General features: G+C 26.1%; 6 protein-coding genes across 6 annotated transcripts; 3 read left to right on the top strand and 3 right to left on the bottom strand.

Annotated features, from left to right (window-relative positions):
- Positions 1 to 6: 6 nt before the first annotated feature.
- OCT59_027252 (uncharacterized protein) lies at positions 7 to 807 on the bottom strand (the record flags this gene model as incomplete). Its single annotated transcript, XM_066136839.1, has 2 exons — positions 7 to 469; positions 779 to 807. The coding sequence occupies 2 exons, from the start codon at positions 805 to 807 to the stop codon at positions 7 to 9; spliced, it is 492 nt and encodes a 163-aa protein (XP_065993287.1).
- A 132-nt stretch (positions 808 to 939) lies between these two features.
- Positions 940 to 1,466, bottom strand: OCT59_027253 (uncharacterized protein; the record flags this gene model as incomplete). The annotated part of the gene is made up of 2 exons (XM_066136840.1): positions 940 to 1,123; positions 1,210 to 1,466. The coding sequence occupies 2 exons, from the start codon at positions 1,464 to 1,466 to the stop codon at positions 940 to 942; spliced, it is 441 nt and encodes a 146-aa protein (XP_065993288.1).
- A 4,497-nt stretch (positions 1,467 to 5,963) lies between these two features.
- Positions 5,964 to 8,594, top strand: OCT59_027254 (uncharacterized protein; the record flags this gene model as incomplete). The annotated part of the gene is made up of 1 exon (XM_066136841.1): positions 5,964 to 8,594. Exon 1 carries the CDS (start codon positions 6,051 to 6,053, stop codon positions 8,592 to 8,594), a length of 2,544 nt encoding a protein of 847 aa, XP_065993289.1. The 5' UTR covers positions 5,964 to 6,050.
- A 104-nt stretch (positions 8,595 to 8,698) lies between these two features.
- OCT59_027255 (uncharacterized protein) lies at positions 8,699 to 9,025 on the top strand (the record flags this gene model as incomplete). The annotated part of the gene is made up of 1 exon (XM_066136842.1): positions 8,699 to 9,025. The coding sequence occupies one exon, from the start codon at positions 8,699 to 8,701 to the stop codon at positions 9,023 to 9,025; it is 327 nt and encodes a 108-aa protein (XP_065993290.1).
- Positions 9,026 to 10,222: 1,197 nt separating this feature from the next.
- Positions 10,223 to 10,498, top strand: OCT59_027256 (uncharacterized protein; the record flags this gene model as incomplete). The annotated part of the gene is made up of 1 exon (XM_066136843.1): positions 10,223 to 10,498. The coding sequence occupies one exon, from the start codon at positions 10,223 to 10,225 to the stop codon at positions 10,496 to 10,498; it is 276 nt and encodes a 91-aa protein (XP_065993291.1).
- Positions 10,499 to 12,512: 2,014 nt separating this feature from the next.
- On the bottom strand, positions 12,513 to 14,326 carry OCT59_027257 (uncharacterized protein). The gene is made up of 2 exons (XM_066136844.1): positions 14,020 to 14,326; positions 12,513 to 13,935 (listed from the first exon to the last, which is right to left on the bottom strand). The coding sequence occupies exons 1-2, from the start codon at positions 14,274 to 14,276 to the stop codon at positions 12,753 to 12,755; spliced, it is 1,440 nt and encodes a 479-aa protein (XP_065993292.1). The 5' UTR covers positions 14,277 to 14,326; the 3' UTR covers positions 12,513 to 12,752.
- Positions 14,327 to 17,559: the final 3,233 nt, after the last annotated feature.

A 17,559-nucleotide genomic window follows, 5' to 3' on the forward strand; every position in this document is an offset into this window, starting at 1 on the left:
ATGGGTTTAATTTAGAATTTGAAATACTTCATAATCTTCCACATAAAATTTATCAGCAGCTTTTCTGCTGATTTGTTTTTCGTAACGATCATTCTCACAATATACAGTCTTCCCAATTAAACAAAGGTCAAATTTACCAAATGCTGAACAAGCATGATTATAGTTTAATATAGCAAATTCTTCATCTTTCACACGACTAAATATATAATTTTCAATATCATCACTATTCTCAAAAGAAAATATAAAATTATCCTCAGTAGTGCCATAATTACCAGCATCATTAGACTCCCATTTAATTGGATTATATCCCCCAAGAATTTCATCACTATTATCTAATTTAATAATTGTTATAGTACGAAATTGATTATCATATATATCATGAAATTTTTCACGTGTAAACCCATCACGAGATTCACGAAGTAACAATTTAAATTTGTACACATTTTCTATCTCATCCGTAATTTCTAATCTATCAATCAATTTCGAGATTAATTCAGCATGTTGAATTGTAATGATTTTGGAATCTATATTATTTTTTTCTTAGTAGCTTTTGATTGTTTAATTGATTGGTTGTTAGAATCCAACTTTTGGTAAAACTTTTTTATAAGGTAATATTTCGTTTGAAAATTCTTCTGAAGTCAAATTATAAAATTTAATAAATGGAATATAATGCTGAACTTTTTTTCAAAGTATTAAAATCTTCTTTTGAAAAATTTGCAGTATCAGAAGGAAGTTCTGGATTTTGAGCAAGTCCCCATTTAAGCACATTTTTTCATACTTGAATTTCGTCCATTTGAAGATTATCATTTTGAATAATTGTGATCAAAAGTTTTTCTGGAATTGAGGAAAAATTTAAAGATTTGATTATCTTATCTGGTCCTTTGGAGGTTAAATTAGTACAAAAATTTTGAAGTTCCAAGAAAGAATCGTTCTCAAAGCTTATTGATATATCAAATTAAAATTTTGTTCCATCCAATTTGCCTTAGTTTTAATCAAGAAGGATTGTATATAACTAAAATAAGTGATTAATTCTTGGAGACCAAGTTCACTCCCTGCAACCAAAACTTTAATAATATCCGAAGTATCATATTCCTCTAAAGTAATTCTTCCACTATAAATATATCTAAAATAGTTAAGAACGTAAATTTAAATAATAAATTATACAAATATTTTTTTGTATTTAAATTTTAATTCTTTCCTTTTTCTTACCTTAAGATTATTTGAAAAATTTCAGATAAAATATTTTGTAATTTTATATGAAACAACGTTCCTTCATTTTTCCTTTTATTAGTTGATAAAATTCTTCGTAGATACGTGGAACGATAATGTAAGATAACCATATGAGCACGAAATATCTTTATATAAGAGTCATTTCCAACTTCAATAGTAACATCATAGTATTCATCGTCATTTAAAATTTCAAGTAAACTTTGAGACAATTTCAGTAAAAGTTCTTTATCATCCATAATTTATAAATTTAAAAAAATAAATAAAGAAATGAAAAAGAAAATGATTGACAATTTTGTCGAACGGTAGGTAACCTTACTTAAATTGCTACTACAGCTTGTTGATCATCAACGTTTACTGTAGCACCTTATATTGTTCGTGTCATTTGTAAGAAATTCTTTTTTTTTTAAAAAAAAAAATTAGTAACGCGTTTATTTATTTATGAATCAAAAATATATATAAAAAAGATCACATAAACATCAAAACACTTAGAAAACAAACTTTTTAAAAAAATTTACCCTCTATAACTAAAGTATTCGAACAAATACTAATATCTAAAGATCAAAAATTATATTGTGTATGATCTAAATTCTTGTTAACTACGCTACTAAACTAATTTTACTATTTTTTTATATTTTTGATATTTTCTATGTTTAGAGACTTTTACTACTTTTTTCTTAATTTTTTTTAAAACTAATTCAAGGCTGAGTCTGGTTAAAGGCGCCCCACTTGAAATCAAAAACAAAAACAAGATTGTGAAAAATAAAAAAAAAGAAAACTAATAAAATTTTAATACATTAAAAAAAAAAACTCTATTTTTGATGGACATTTGTAAGAAATTCGTCGTCATCTATGTAATTAAAAAAATGGTGTTTGCGACTAACGTTTAGATTAGCCTGTATAAATTAATTTTGAATTGCTGATCCGTATTCTTTATAGTTAAGACCCGCTTGATCTGCTAGTCATGTTGTACATCTAATCCAATTCCGGTTAATGAAATTTAATCGGAATTTTATTTTTTTCAACGATCTTTTACCAAATGGTTCTTTCTTTTTTTTCAAATTTCCTCTTTTCTCTTTCGAAACACCTTTTCTTTTCCTTTTTTAAAAATTTTTCGTTTTTTCCTCTTTTTTTTTTTATTCTTTTCCCATTTAGATTTGGTTTTTATTCCAAAGCTGAAAAATTATTATTTTTTTTTTATTAAATAACCTTTTAAGACTTATCAGATTATATTTTTTTGGTCTTTTTTACGACATATTAATTTTTTTTTGAATTTTTTTTCGGTCTTTCTGGACTGAATCTTTTTTGGTACTTATTTTTTTTTAAAACCAATTCCTTTCTTTATCCTTTTTCTTTTTCTTTCGATTTTTTTTTATTTTTTCTTTCTTTTGGCTTTTCGGTTTCTTTTTTCAACCCGATTTTTCTCTTTATTTCTCCCCACAATTTTTTTTTTTCGTTTTTATTTTTTCGAATTTTTTATATTTTTTTGTTTTTTTCCGGTTGGCTTTTTTTCCAATCCGAAAATTTTTTCCCTTTTCCTTTCTCGGTTTGGCTTTTTTTCTTTCAACCGAATTTTTTTTCCTGAATACATTCTTTCCCCATTTAGGTTTGGATCAGTGATCGGATCAATATTGCGGCGCCACGGCAATTGCCTTTTTTCCCGATAATAATAATATTTTTTTGCATCAAACTCAATAATAGACTAATATAATTAATTAATTATTTTTTGTAACAATAGATCGTTATAATTAATTTTTCTGGGGAATTTTTTTTTCATGATAATAAATCGTTATAATTAATTTTTCTGGGAATTTTTTTTCATATTAATTGTAGTGAGATATTTTTTTTTTAGAGGATGTTATTTTTTTCAATGTTACAATGGGATTTTTTAAGATAAATAAAAAAGATGTTTTTTATAACAATGTAACAATGTACTAATACAAAAATGTTTTCAGTACTGCAACATTTGTTTCGAGTGATAAATAAAATTTGCATTTAATAATAATATTTCATATACTACTGTATAACACTTGCATTGTTATTTGTATAATCATATAAATTGTGTAATTTATTACATTTATTTCCTACTAACTCACTTTAATTTGTGTAATTCATTCAACTGTTGAATGAGAAAGTAATAATTTTATTATATAAGAAAATATTGGTATTATGAGAAAAGAAGATAATACAACAATGAATTTAAAAATAATTTCTTTTTTTTCCAAAAAATCCATCAGTTACGTTATAAGAAAAGTACAAGATGATGATGATTTATTTAAAAGTAGCAAACTTAATATTAATGAATTTGTTGGAAAGGGAAATGTTGCTGACAAATTTAATATAAAATGTAGATACTTAAAAGCGGATAAGAGAATTGATAATAAAGCGAAAAAAATCCATAAACGGATTCTTTTCTTACATTCAATAAATAACATCTATATAACTAAAAAAATTCAATGTCATGTTTAGACTACCCCCTGTATAGATAATTTTGAATCGTGCAATGTGGTACGTCTGTGGATGATTTATTCCGTGTTAGTATAGCGTCCCTATATTATTATGGCTAAAAGAATTTTGATCGGTAAGTTCATTGCATGAACGTCGATCATCTATTGCCACCAAAATTTAATCATTCGTTGATTACTAATATTTATTATCTATCCTGTATAAATAATAATTGTGAATTGTGTAATGTGCGGTCTGTCTGCTCCTGATCTATTCCATAATAATATAGGTTTTTTATTTCTTTTAGCTCTCTATATTATAGTTAAAAATAATTAATTAGTGAATGCTGATGTCCAAAATATTATATTCTTTTTGGTTAGATTGATAGTTCGAGAGGTTGACCAGCAGTTGGGTTGACCCAAAATATTTGGTTACTAATATTTATTCTTTTTTTCTAAATAGTTTTTAAAACCCGATTTTAATTTATTCCTTCATTTATTTTAATTAAAATACCATTAAATTCTAAGAATTTTTTTTTAGCATTTTTAGTATTTTTCTTATTACTGATTTTTTTTCTATTTTAGTTTTAGTAATGTTTTTTATCCTTATCGATAATAATTTCTTTTAGTAATTTTCTGATATTCTTTTCCTTTTAGTTTTAGTAATATTTTCTTTTTTAGTATAGACTTTTTCCCGATTTTTTCTTAGTAATGTTTTAAATTTTTTAGTATATTGTATCTCCCCGATGATAATTTTTTTTTAGATCATATTTATCTCATTTTTTTATCGATCATATTGTATCTCCCCGATAACAATAGGCCTTTCTTTAATTTATTTTACTTTTTTTTTTTACAATGGATCGGAATTTGTTTTCATTTAGTAATTTTTTTTTATATTTAGAAATTTTTTTTATTTTTTAAAAATTTTTTTTCCAACAATAGATCGGACTTCGCCCTTTCTTTATGTTCGGTAACTGACATTTACTAATCTTAATTGGTAATAGTTAGTTCCGGTTATAAAAAAAATTTACTTTTTTTTTGCTTCCCGGTAACTGTCGTCATTCTAATACTTAAGTAAGAATATATATATCTTTGTAACAATAGATTTGATAAGTGAAATTTTTTTTTGATATAAATTTTTATTTTAAACAATAGATTACTATGATATAATCTCTGTAATAATACATTCGTATGATGGTATTCTTGGTGATGAGAAATTTATTTATTTTTTTTGTAACAATTAATTATTCATTATTCTAATATAATAATCATATTGTAAATATAAATTACTATATGTTCAGTATTATACAATGTCTTCTTGAAATTAAATTCTTAGTCTAATATTAAATATAACTACTTCAGTCTTTTCTTAACATGCAAAAAATTTTTTTAATGTGTAAAAGAATTTTTCTATATAAAAATTTTTTCTAGGGTACTGACTACCTTTCAGAACCCTTTCTTAGGCTTTTTTTTCACCTTTTTAAATTTTTATTTTATTTACTTCATATCACCGGGTGTGATCATCACCGTTGGCCGGAATTATCAATTTTTACCGGCATTTTATTTTTTTAATGCTGGTCGATCATAATAATTTCAGTCACCGGTGATAGTTAGAAAAATTCTAATTTTATTATTTATTTTATTTTGAATTTTCAATTCTTCAAATTTCTAATTACAAACAAAATTTAGTATTATATAAGTAACAAAATTTCTAAACATAAATCAGATTTTTCTTTACAATACATACACTATAATATGCAATTAATATATATCCTGGCGCAGCGTGACAGGTTACGACTAGTATTAACTTAAAGACCGTGCCAACTTGATTCCTGACGCCACCCTAGTTAAGATTTATAAAATTTTTACAAGGTATATATTACAATCTTAAAGAACTTTTTAATAAATGACTGTAAAAAAGGAATAATAGAAAATAGTTACATATCGTACATAAGGTTTTAAAAGATTATTCAAATTAACATTTTTTTGTTTAGTTCCTTTATTGGCATGAAATTGAATGTAAAAAATGAACTTGCTTAATTGATATTTTAATTTATGAAAATTTAATTGAATAAAATACTGGCAAAAATACTTATAATCTTAATGTGAAAAAACAAACAAGTTTAATTTTGCAATTTTTTTATTATAGATAAAAATGACGGTGGTCAAATGGTCGGTCAGAGTCTTTGATCTACTGACCGACCGTTGTGACCCATAGTTGGAATTTCTCAATGCAGATCAGTGCATACTCATTTAAATATTCCTTTTTGGTAGCTCATTCATGGATATATTGAATAAGAAAAAAAAATTTTTTTTATCTAAAAAAAGCTTGTCAAAAAAAATTATTATTTCCCATAAAACAAATTTCTAAAATAACAAATGGAAACTGAATTTAATGAATCAAATATCTTAGATAAAAATACTGATACAATAAATACCAAAAATTGCTTGTATTGCAATACAATTTTTACTGAAAAATTATGGTGTAAAGAATGCATTAATTCTTTAGAAAAATTGGCAGAAAATGGTGACAAAGAAGCAATGTATAGTTTAGCCATATTTTATAACAATGGAGAAGAGATAGAAAGGAATTTAGAAAAAGCCTTTTATTGGTATCAAAAAGCAGTAGAAAATGGTAATGAAAAGGCATTGTTTAATTTAGCTAATAGTTACTATAATGGAGAAGGAACAGAAAAGAATTTAGAAAAAGCCTTTCATTGGTATCAAAAAGCAGTAGAAAATGGGGTTAAAGAAGCAATGCTTAATTTGGCCATATGTTATGAAAATGGAAAAGGGACAGAAAAGAATTTAGAGAAAGCCTTTTATTGGTATCAAAAAGCAGTAGAGAATAGTGGAGAAGAAGCAATGTTTAATTTAGCCATATGTTATGAAAATGGAGAAGGAACAGAAAAGAATTTAGATAAAGCTTTTTATTGGTATCAAAAGGCAGCAGAAAATGGTAATAAATATGCAATGTTTAATTTAGCTAATAGTTATTATAATGGAGAAGGAGCAGAAAAGAATTTAGAAAAAGCCTTTCATTGGTATCAAAAAGCAGCAGAAAAAGGTGATAAAGTAGTAATGTTTAATTTAGACAGTAGCTATCATAGTGGAGAAGGAATGGGAAAGAATTTAGAAAAAGCTTTTTATTGGTATCAAAAAGCAGCAGAAAAAAATTATATTAAAGCAATGCTTTATTTATCTATATGTTATGAAAATGGAAAAGGAACAGAAAAGGATTTAGAAAAAGCTTTTTATTGGTATCAAAAAGCAGCAGAAAATGGTGAAGAACAAGCAATGTTTAATTTAGCCAATAGCTATTATAATGGAAAAGGAGCAGAAAAGAATTTAGAAAAAGCCTTTTATTGGTATCAAAAAGCAGTAGAAAATGGGGTTAAAGAAGCAATGTTTAATTTAGCCATATGTTATAAAAATGGAAAAGGAACAGAAAAGAATTTAGAAAAAGCCTTTCATTGGTATCAAAAAGCAGCAAGAAAAGGTGATAAAGCAGCAATGTTTAATTTAGCCAATAGCTATTATAAAGGAGAAGGAATAGGAACAAATTCAGAAAAAGCCTTTTATTGGTATCAAAAATCAGCAGAAAAAAATTATATTAAAGCAATGCTTTATTTAGCCATATGTTATAAAAATGGAAAAAAAACAGAAGAGAATTTAGAAAAAGCCTTTTATTGGTATCAAAAATTGGCAGAAAATGGTAATAAAAATGCAATGAATAATTTAGCCATATGCTATGAAGATGGAGAAGGAACAGAAAAGAATTTAGAAAAAGCTTTTTATTGGTATCAAAAGGCAGCAGAAAATTATGATAAAGATTCATTGCTTATTAATTTAGCCAATAGCTATTATAATGGAGAAGGAACAGAAAAGAATTTAGATAAAGCTTTTTATTGGTATCAAAAAGCAGCAGAAAATGGCAATGAAGGTGCAATGAATAATTTAGCCATATGTTATGAAAATGGAGTAGGAACAGAAAAGAATTTAGAAAAAGCCTTTTATTGGTATCAAAAAGCAGCAGAAAATGGCAATGAAGATGCAATAAATAATTTAGGTGTATGTTATTATAATGGAGAAGGAGCAGAAAAGAATTTAGAAAAAGCCTTTCATTGGTATCAAAAAGCAGCAGAAAATGGCAATGAAGATGCAATGAATAATTTAGGTGTATGTTATGAAAATGGAGAAGGAACAGAAAAGAATTTAGAAAAAGCCTTTTGTTGGTATCAAAAAGCAGCAGAACATGGTAATAAATATGCTATGAATAATTTAGCCATATGTTATGAAAATGGAGTAGGGACAGAAAAGAATTTAGAAAAAGCCTTTGCTTGGGATCAAAAATTGGCAGAAAATGGTGATAAAGATGCAATGAATAATTTAGGTGTATGTTATGAAAATGGAGTAGGAACAGAAAAGAATTTAGAAAAAGCCTTTTATTGGTATCAAAAATCAGCAGAAAATGGTGATAAAGATGCAACAAATAATCTAGGTGTATGTTATGAAAATGGAAAAAGAACAGTAAAGAATTTAGAAAAAGTCTTTTATTGGTGTCAAAAATTGGCAGAAAATGGTAATAAAGATGCAATGAATAATTTAGCCATATGTTATGAAGATGGAGAAGGAACAGAAAAGAATTTAGAAAAAGCTTTTTATTGGTATCAAAAAGCAGCAGAAAATGGCAATGAAGGTGCAATGTTTAATTCAGCCATATGCTATGAAAATGGAGAAGGAACGGAAAAGAATTTAGAAAAAGCCTTTTATTGGTATCAAAAAGCAGTAGAAAATGGTAATAAAGATGCAATGAATAATTTAGCCATATGTTATGAAAATGGAGTAGGAACAGAAAAGAATTTAGAAAAAGCCTTTATTGGTATCAAAAAGCAGCAGAAAATGGTGATAAAGATGCAATGAATAATTTAGGTGTATGTTATGAAAATGGAAAAAGAACAGTAAAGAATTTGTATAAAGCTTTTTATTGGTATCAAAAAGCAGCAGAAAAAAATTACAGTAAAGCAATGCTTTATTTAGCTATATGTTATGAAAATGGAGAAGGAACAGAAAAAAGTTTAGAAAAAGCCTTTTATTGGTATCAAAAAGCAGCAGAAAATGGCGAAAAAGAAGCAATGTTTAATTTAGCCAGTAGCTATTATAATAATTATGATGTAGAAAAAATGGAACAGAATACAGAAAAAGCCTTTTATTGGTATCAAAAAGCAGCAGAAAATGGTTATGAAAGAGCAATGTTTAATTTAGCCAATATCTATTATTGGAAATGGAATAGAAAAGAATTTAGAACAAGCCTTTTATTGGTACCAACAAGCAGCAGAAAATGGTTATACTGAAGCAATGATTAATTTAGCTATATGTTATGAAAATGGAAAAGGTACAGAAAAGAATTTAGAAAAGGCTTTTTATTGGTACCAAAAAGTAGCAGAAAATAATAATGTAAATACTAAAAATGAAGCCGAATGTGTAATGAATGCAATCAACCATATACTGATTACCAGTGGTGGTGCCAGCAATGCAATACTAAACGATTTCAACAAGATTTTTCAAATTGGACTAGTAAAAATGAATTTATTGATAAATTTATTCAAGAAGCACAACTAAATGCTAAAAATAGTTACGAAATTTTAGAGTGGATACCTTATAATAAATTGTCAAATATTAATTATTATGATAAAGGAGGATTTAGTGAAATTCATAAAGCTACCTGGTCAAATGGACCTATTTATAGTTGGAATTTTGATAAACAACAATGGAATAGACAATTAGATTATGAGGTCATTCTTAAAACACTTAATAATTCATCAAGTTTAGATAGCAAATTTCTTGATGAGGTATAGTACTTATATTTAATAGTATATTTTATTTTCTTTTGCAAAAATTTAATAATTTTTTTATCATTTATATAGTGGAAATATCATTATAATTGTCAGAAAAAATCATTTTCAAAATTTATTCAATTCTTTGGATTTACCCAAGATCCAAAGAATTTAAATTATATAATAATAATGAGTTATGCAAAAAAAGGAAGTTTGAGAAAATGTTTACCTGATATAATTAAATTTAAATGGAAAGAAAGGTTACAATTATTGAAAAAAATTATATTAGGACTTAAAGTAATTCATGAATCAAATTTAACTCATGGTGATTTTCATGATGGTAATATTCTATTATCAGATAATTACAATGAATTATTTATTATTGATTTAGGATTGTGCAAACCTATAAGTGATTTACAAGATTCTAATAATAAAGTTAATGAAATTTACGGAGTTTTACCTTATATGGCGCCTGAAATATTGAGAAAAAAGTCTTATACTCCAGCAAGTGATATTTATAGTTTTTCAATGATAATGTGGGAGTTTACATCAGGTATTCCTCCATTTAGTCATAAAGCACATGATCATCACCTTATCTTAAGTATTTGTAAAGAAGGAAGACGCCCTGAAATTATAAAAAATACTCCAAAATGCTATATAGATTTAATGAAAAAATGTTGGGATTTAGATCCTTCCAATAGACCAACCATAATAATGCTTGAATATACAATATCTGAATGGATTAGATGTATTAATGAATATTATGAAATAAACAGGGATGGAAAATATAAATTTGAAGCACCTAATATTGAGAATCAATTAAAAAATGATATGTTGGAATTTGTAGCAGCAAACAAAGCTATATTAGAAGGACAAGCAAGTACTTCTACTATACAATATCATTCACAAGCATATTATACAAGTCGCAGATTTACTGAAATTTCAGTTCAAGAAGAGTCTCAGGGCTTTGATTGTATGATTGAAGATTAATAATTCTATTATTTATTTATTCTTAATTATTTAACAATTATTTTATAGAAACATTATTATTATGTACTTTTACAGTTTTTACAATAAAGTAAAAAGATTAAATATTATTAAATACAAGCATGATAATTATTGAAACAATGTTTATTTATATTTTTATTTTCATTTGCAGTTTGTTACTAGTATTATTACATGCCATGATGTGTATTGATGTGTTAAATATTATTTTTTTTTTATTAATAATTGATTGGCTACCAATTACAAAATAATAAAATATTATCTAGAGAGGAGCTATATTGCGTCTTCATTAAAATGAAATATTTCTAACTCTATCCCTCCTGCTGTGAATTCCTTTTTCCCAAAGAATATTGGGAATGAACAAATCTCATTAGCATTAGTTATGAAAAGCACCTGATCTCGCAAAGAAAGATTGGCTAATAAAACTTCACCGTAGTACTGGTATACAAAAAGTACTTTACATCTAAAAGTAGATTTGAAGTACGTCCCATCTGCCAATACTTACCATTGCTACATATTGCTAATAATGAGATTGCTTCATATAAAATGTCATGTGTAAAATGACTTATTAGTAATATTTGCATATTTACATATATGTCTAGCATTATGAAACTTGTGGTCACGAGTGTCTCATCAATAAAATATACATCGTCCATCTTTTTTTTTTTGCTCCAAACTTCCATTTTCACAACCTGAAAAAAAATTTCTTCTTATACTCGATAAAAGAAAAAATTTAATCTGCCTGTAACAATGTCACATGCAATCGATCATAATTTTAGTAAATCGACTATCTAACTAGATAGTCAAATAATATTTTGCAAAATGACAGTATATCACTTTATTCATTTCTTTTAGTTAACAAAATTCGGTATGAGGTAGCAGTACCAGTATTATGGAAAATTCCTGAAAGAATTCCTTTAACTAAAAAAGCAGAGAGTATATTATTATATTATTTAACGTTATGTTTTCACATTTATCATAAGACTCAAGAGATATTTTGAAGAAACAAGAAATAAACGATTTTTTCACAGAAGCTTATCGACCACCTTCATTTAATTACATTAATTTATGGAAACATTTAGATTTAAAACTTTTAGAAAATATGATTAGATTAGGAAATGACAAAGAATAAAACATTAATATTTTAATGAACGAATTATTAAAATTATTTATTAACAAAAATAAAGAATTCATATCATTATTTATTCCATTTAATTTTAAATATCAAATATACGATATTTCATGGGCAGAAGAATGGTTTTCAAATCTTCTTGTGATGACAATAATAAAAATATTGTAAAGGGATTAACTATATCAGCTAAATCAATTAAAAAATTCATATATTATCTTACAAATTTTGATTATAATTATATTTCTGCAAGCTCAAGATTAATTGAAAATCAAAATGACTTGAACGAAATTCGTTATAATGATGTATTATAATTCGAAGTTATTGAAAAATCACTAATTAAAAAAGCAGATATTATTCAACATCTACAAATATGTTAGAGATTTAAAGATGAATTTCTTTCATGTTTGTAAATTTAAGAAGTTTAAAAATGAATATACCTTTCTTATTTAAATACAATAGTAATATAAATTTGTGTCATTTGGAGAACACATCTTCACCTGGTTTGAAAGTTTTAAAAGCTAATCTTAACTCGCATCTAAATTTGATTGTGAGGTTTATTAAAATAAAAGACTTATCCAAGCAATTTATCAGGATCGTCCGATGATAGTGAAAGGTTATTGATTAAATGTCAAAATTTAAATGGATTAATTTTTAGAATGAAATGTCTTTTCAATATAAAAGTTTATTTAAAGTATTAATTAGACCATCACCAATAAATTTGTATAATTTTAAATTTTTTGATCGAAATTATGGACCTAAAGTTATTACAAATCAGTCTAGCGAGTTTCATGTCCGATTATCCGCTATAGGTAGGAGAATTGAAAGCTAATAAAGGAATATAAAGTAAAAGGAATAGTTCAAAAATTTGACTTTGATTATTTTTATTTATTAGCCGCAAATATTGACAAAACTGCATAAAGCTCAATGAATAATACTATTAAAAATTTTTTTATAGTTATATAATTAATATCTAATTGCACATAAAAAAGGAACTTCTACGCTCAAGTTGATTGTAAACACATGTATTTTCAAATTATTGTATAGTAAAACCAAATAATTTTATTGTTCCTATTGCTTTGTGTAGAAAAAATACCATAAAATTAACATTTAAAGGGTAAACCAATCCGCCGGTATGATTTGAAATATTTCATATTCTTCCACAAAAAATATATCAGTAGTTTCTCTGATTTGTTTTTCGTAATTATTATTATAACAATTACCAAAGTCTCCAAATAAAGCAAGGTCACCAATACCAAATACTGGACCACTATTATAATGGTTAAGTATAGCAAATTTTTCATATTTTACACGACTCAAAGTATAAATTTCAATATTATCATTGTTGTTAAACGAGAATATAAAACTATCTTTAGTAGATTTATAATCCTTTTCACAAATTGCATCATATCCACCAGATTCCCATGCAATTGGATTATATCCTCCAAGAATTTCATTACTATCTTTCACTTTAATTATCGTTATAGTATGAAATTTATTATCACAGATTTCATGAAATTTTTCACGTGTAAATCCATCACGAGATCCACGAAATAACAATTTAAATTTGTACGCATTTTTTATCTCATCTATAATGTTTAATCTATCAATCCATTTTATAATTATTTTAGCGTGTTGAATTGTAATGATTTTGGAATCAATATTAATTTCCTTAATAGTCGTACAAGGAGGTTTTGAATCTTTAATTGGTTGACTGTCAAGATTCATAAAATATTTTAATAAATCATCATATAATAATTCCTTTGGCAAAACCTTTCTGTAAGGTAATACTTTGTCCGAAAATTCTCGAGAAGTTAAATTATGAAATTTTATAAATGGAATACACTGGCGGATATTATTTTTTAAAGTTTTGAAATCTTCTTTTGAAAAATTTGTAAGGTCAGAAGGAAATTCTGGATTTTGAGCATATCCCCATTTAAGAACATATTCCCATACTTGAATTTCGCTCATTTGAAGATTTTCACTTTGAATAATTAAGACCAAAAGTTTTTCCGGAATTGATGAGAAATTTGGTGATTTAAATATCTTGTTTGGATTTTTGGTTATTAAATTAGTACAAAAATTTTGAAGCTCCAAGAAAGAATCGTTCCCAAAACTTATTTGATATATCAAATTAAAATTTTGTTCCATCCAATTTGTCTTAGTTTCAATCAAAAAGGATTGTATATAAGTGATTAATTCATGAAGACCAAATTCACTTCCAGTAAGCAAGATTCTAATTATATCCGAAGCATCATATTCATTCAAAGAAATTTTTCCACTATAAATATATCTAAGATAATAAAAAAGCGTAAATTTAAATATTAATTAAACAATCATATTTTAAATTTAATCTTGTATCATTCCTATTTCTTACCCTAAGATTATTTGAAAAGCTTCAGGCAAAACATTTGGTAATTTTATATGAACCAAAGTTCCATCACTTTTCTTTTTATTTGTTGACAACATTCTTCGTAGATACGTGGAACGATAATATAAGATTACCATATGAGCACGAAATATCTTTATATACGGGTCATTACCAACTTCAATAGTAACATCATAATATTCTTCATCATTTAAAATTTCAAGTAAATTTTGTGATAATTTTGGTAAAAGTTTATTATCGTCCATGACTTATTATAAATTTAAAAGAAAAAGAACTTTAATTTTGTGAACGGTTAACCTTAAATAATTGTTGCTGCAGCTTACTAATCCAAAAATGACACTTTAGTATGTGGCTTGGAGAAAAAATTTAATTGGTCCAGAGAGAAATAGGTTACTAATGTTTTATTATATAATGATATTTTTTTGGTTAGCTCGAAGATCGGGATCGAAGGTTTTGTATTTATTGCAATTGATTGATGAGTTCTACTAATACTAATAAGTATTAGTTAATTAATTTAATAAAGTTAATCTTTTTTTTATCTAGGTTCAATTTTCAGTGGTGACACGGTACCCACTCCTTTTTTTTTGAATTAAAATATATTTTCAATTTATTAATTTTTTTTAATAAAATTAATTTTTTAATAAATAATTTTTTAAACGCTTTTTTAGATTTTTTTTTAATAATATTAAATTTTATAAATTTAAAAAATTAATTGATCGGTGGGATGATATCAGCTTGGATTACAGTTCACCCTTACAGTAATATAACGAATTTTTATATATTGAATGAAAATCAAGAAAGCTCCAGTACTATACAATTTTTTTTTTATAAACAATAATATTTAATATAACGAATTTTAAGGTAAAATCTTTATAATTTCGAATTTATATGTTAGAACAAATTTGAAAATGACCCTCGAGATTTTGAAATTTTTAAAGTTACACAAAACATTATCACATGCGTGCAAAAAATCACAATATTAAAACTTCATATTTTAATTAAGGCCGTTCCAATTTAATCTTTAGTTTAACGTCCCCCCCCCTCTATTTTTGAAAAATTCAAGGGTGATTTAAACATATATGTTTGATATGTTTAAATATGCTTAAAACACCCCCTCCTTTATTAAAATTTAATAGTACCGAGAATTTCCGATTTTACCGAAAATTTCCAAAATTTAATTTTCACGTTTGTTTAAATTATCCCCTCCCCCCCCTCAAAATTTTGGCCGGAAAGGTCGTTAAACTAATTATTAATTTGGAACGGCCTAACTGGGCTTTTATGATCAAGAAGGACGTAAATTTTTTTTTTTGTCATTTCAATTTATACCAGGTATTGATTAAAAATAAAAAAAATGTATGTAGATCACGTGATTGAAATAAAATTTCCCTCATCTTAATCTCTAGCTCACAGGATTCACTATAACGAGGGGTAAACTGTATAGAAATGGATGGGTTGATGTTTTCTTTTTAATTATTAATTGTCTTTTAGAAAGTGAACTTAAATCTTTAATGTTTACTCATGCATCTACACTTAACTCCATAACAATTCTTTGCGATAACCTCCTTCAAATTTTCTGACTTTTTTTCAGGGTTTTGATTGTTTATTTGTTTATTTTTTTATTTAAGCTTTGTGTACCCCATACAGTCGTACATTTTTTTATTAGTAAATTAAATGTGAAATTCATGGGACGTGTGTCACGGAATTTCATAGGATCATCTATACCATAAATTAAACTAATATTTAAATATTCCAAATGTTTACATCAATTGATTCAAATTTTTATCTGAAATTTTGCAATTATCTAATATCAAATTTTTAATCTTAGAAGATCTTTCCTCGCTAGAAGAAGGATGATGATACTTTGATACTTCCAGAATTTTACTACTAGTAAATGAAGCGTATTCTATTTGATTCGATTTGATTATATATTTCCTGATATCTGTAATAAAAAATTAAAATAAATTATTTTTAATTGAGAAATTTCATCATCAACCAAATAACTTTTGCATCTTCGCCCGATATTTCTTAACCCTAACTTTGTAATTAAACTAAACGATAAAGAAAGATAAACAATATTTGTGAGAATTATATTTGTATTTTCATCGGTGGGTTTTGGATTATTGACTCCTAAATCCATTTTACGTAGAGTTGGGATCTGTAAAATAATATTTTTGACAATTAAATCGGATGTAAGCTGGAACGCATATATAACTTTCGTAATCCTTGAAGTTTTTTTACATGGAGATTAAAGAAATTGCTCGAGTATTTAAACCATGTGATATCGTAAGCGATGTGAGTTCCTTGCATCTATTTACCAAGTTTGCAACGCATTTGGAGAGATAATAACGCAAAAACTAGGGAAATAAATGTGGTAAGTTTGGACAAAGATCGATTCGTGAGACTAGTACGTACATCCAAATAATTTTAATTTATTTAAATGATCGTTAATTTCAATTATGTTTAAGTTTTTTAACAAGTATCCACAAAATTTTGTTGAATGAAAATAAATCGGTTTTGTAAAAAAAAATTGGATTACTACTTCTTTTTCTCATTCTTCTGAAGTTCTCGAAATGGGAGATTTACAAATTTACTCAAATTAAAGAATCTAATGGGGAGTTGAGAATAATAGGGGTTTTTCCCCCAGAAAAGTGTAATTACTACTCCAATAAGTAACCTACCCTGAAAACGATTTGGGAATAAATTTTATTAATAATACTTTTTAAAAGATATCATCTCAAAACTTGGCAATTTGCTTGGGATCGATCGACCACAGGTAGTACAAGAAAATATGTCGTTGAACGATACATTTGCTACTGTGTCAATGTTTGACATTGTTTTGATGTATTTTATGGGTTCCTAATTGGAGCACCGGATATATTACAAATTTCGTTCATTGTACAACATTATGTGATGGTCATGTGATTTTAAAGCTGTAGGTCGGAATTATGGTGTCAAATAACCGGCGACAAGTAGGGCCGATAATAATTCTTCACATGGTCACACGATAGAGAAATTTTTATGGTGGTACTAGGGAAAATGTGTTAATTTGGCTAACTTGCAGCCTGGGTCTGTGAAATCCTATATTGTCTTTGCCAGTTCTGCGCAACCTTCATGCCTTCTTCTTCAACGTTCTGTATCAGTGTTGTAACTGAAATTGAAATCTAGCTGATCTTTAAATTCAGATATATGAAATTAAAATTTGACGATCAATTAAATGAAATTGAAATGTCGATTTTATTTTAATTTCAGTTAACGTATAAAATTCGATTAACAGATCATGTGATCCTAGGCCTCCTAATATGATTGGCCCAAAATTATCAGCCACATTTATTTATTTGTTTATTGTTTATCGTCACCACTATACATCTCTCTTTCTTGCATCTTTTCCCATATTTTTTCCATATTTTTTATGGTTTAAAAATTTATTTTTAATTAATAAAAACAGTATTTTCTTTAATAATTAATTTAGAAAAAGAAAAGTTGTTAATACTTTTCATAATAATTTTATAACAATCGCGTTTTTTCATG

This window comes from Rhizophagus irregularis, chromosome 7, assembly GCF_026210795.1.
Source record: "Rhizophagus irregularis chromosome 7, complete sequence".
NCBI lineage: Eukaryota > Fungi > Glomeromycota > Glomeromycetes > Glomerales > Glomeraceae > Rhizophagus > Rhizophagus irregularis.

Excerpts from the sequence above, each read along its gene's own strand:
- OCT59_027257 (XM_066136844.1), bottom strand. The coding sequence starts at position 14,276 with ATGGACGATAATAAACTTTTACCAAAATTATCACAAAATTTACTTGAA. Across the intron at positions 13,936-14,019 it reads GCTTTTCAAATAATCTTAGG|ATATATTTATAGTGGAAAAA; the intron begins GTAAGAAATAGG and ends TTATTATCTTAG.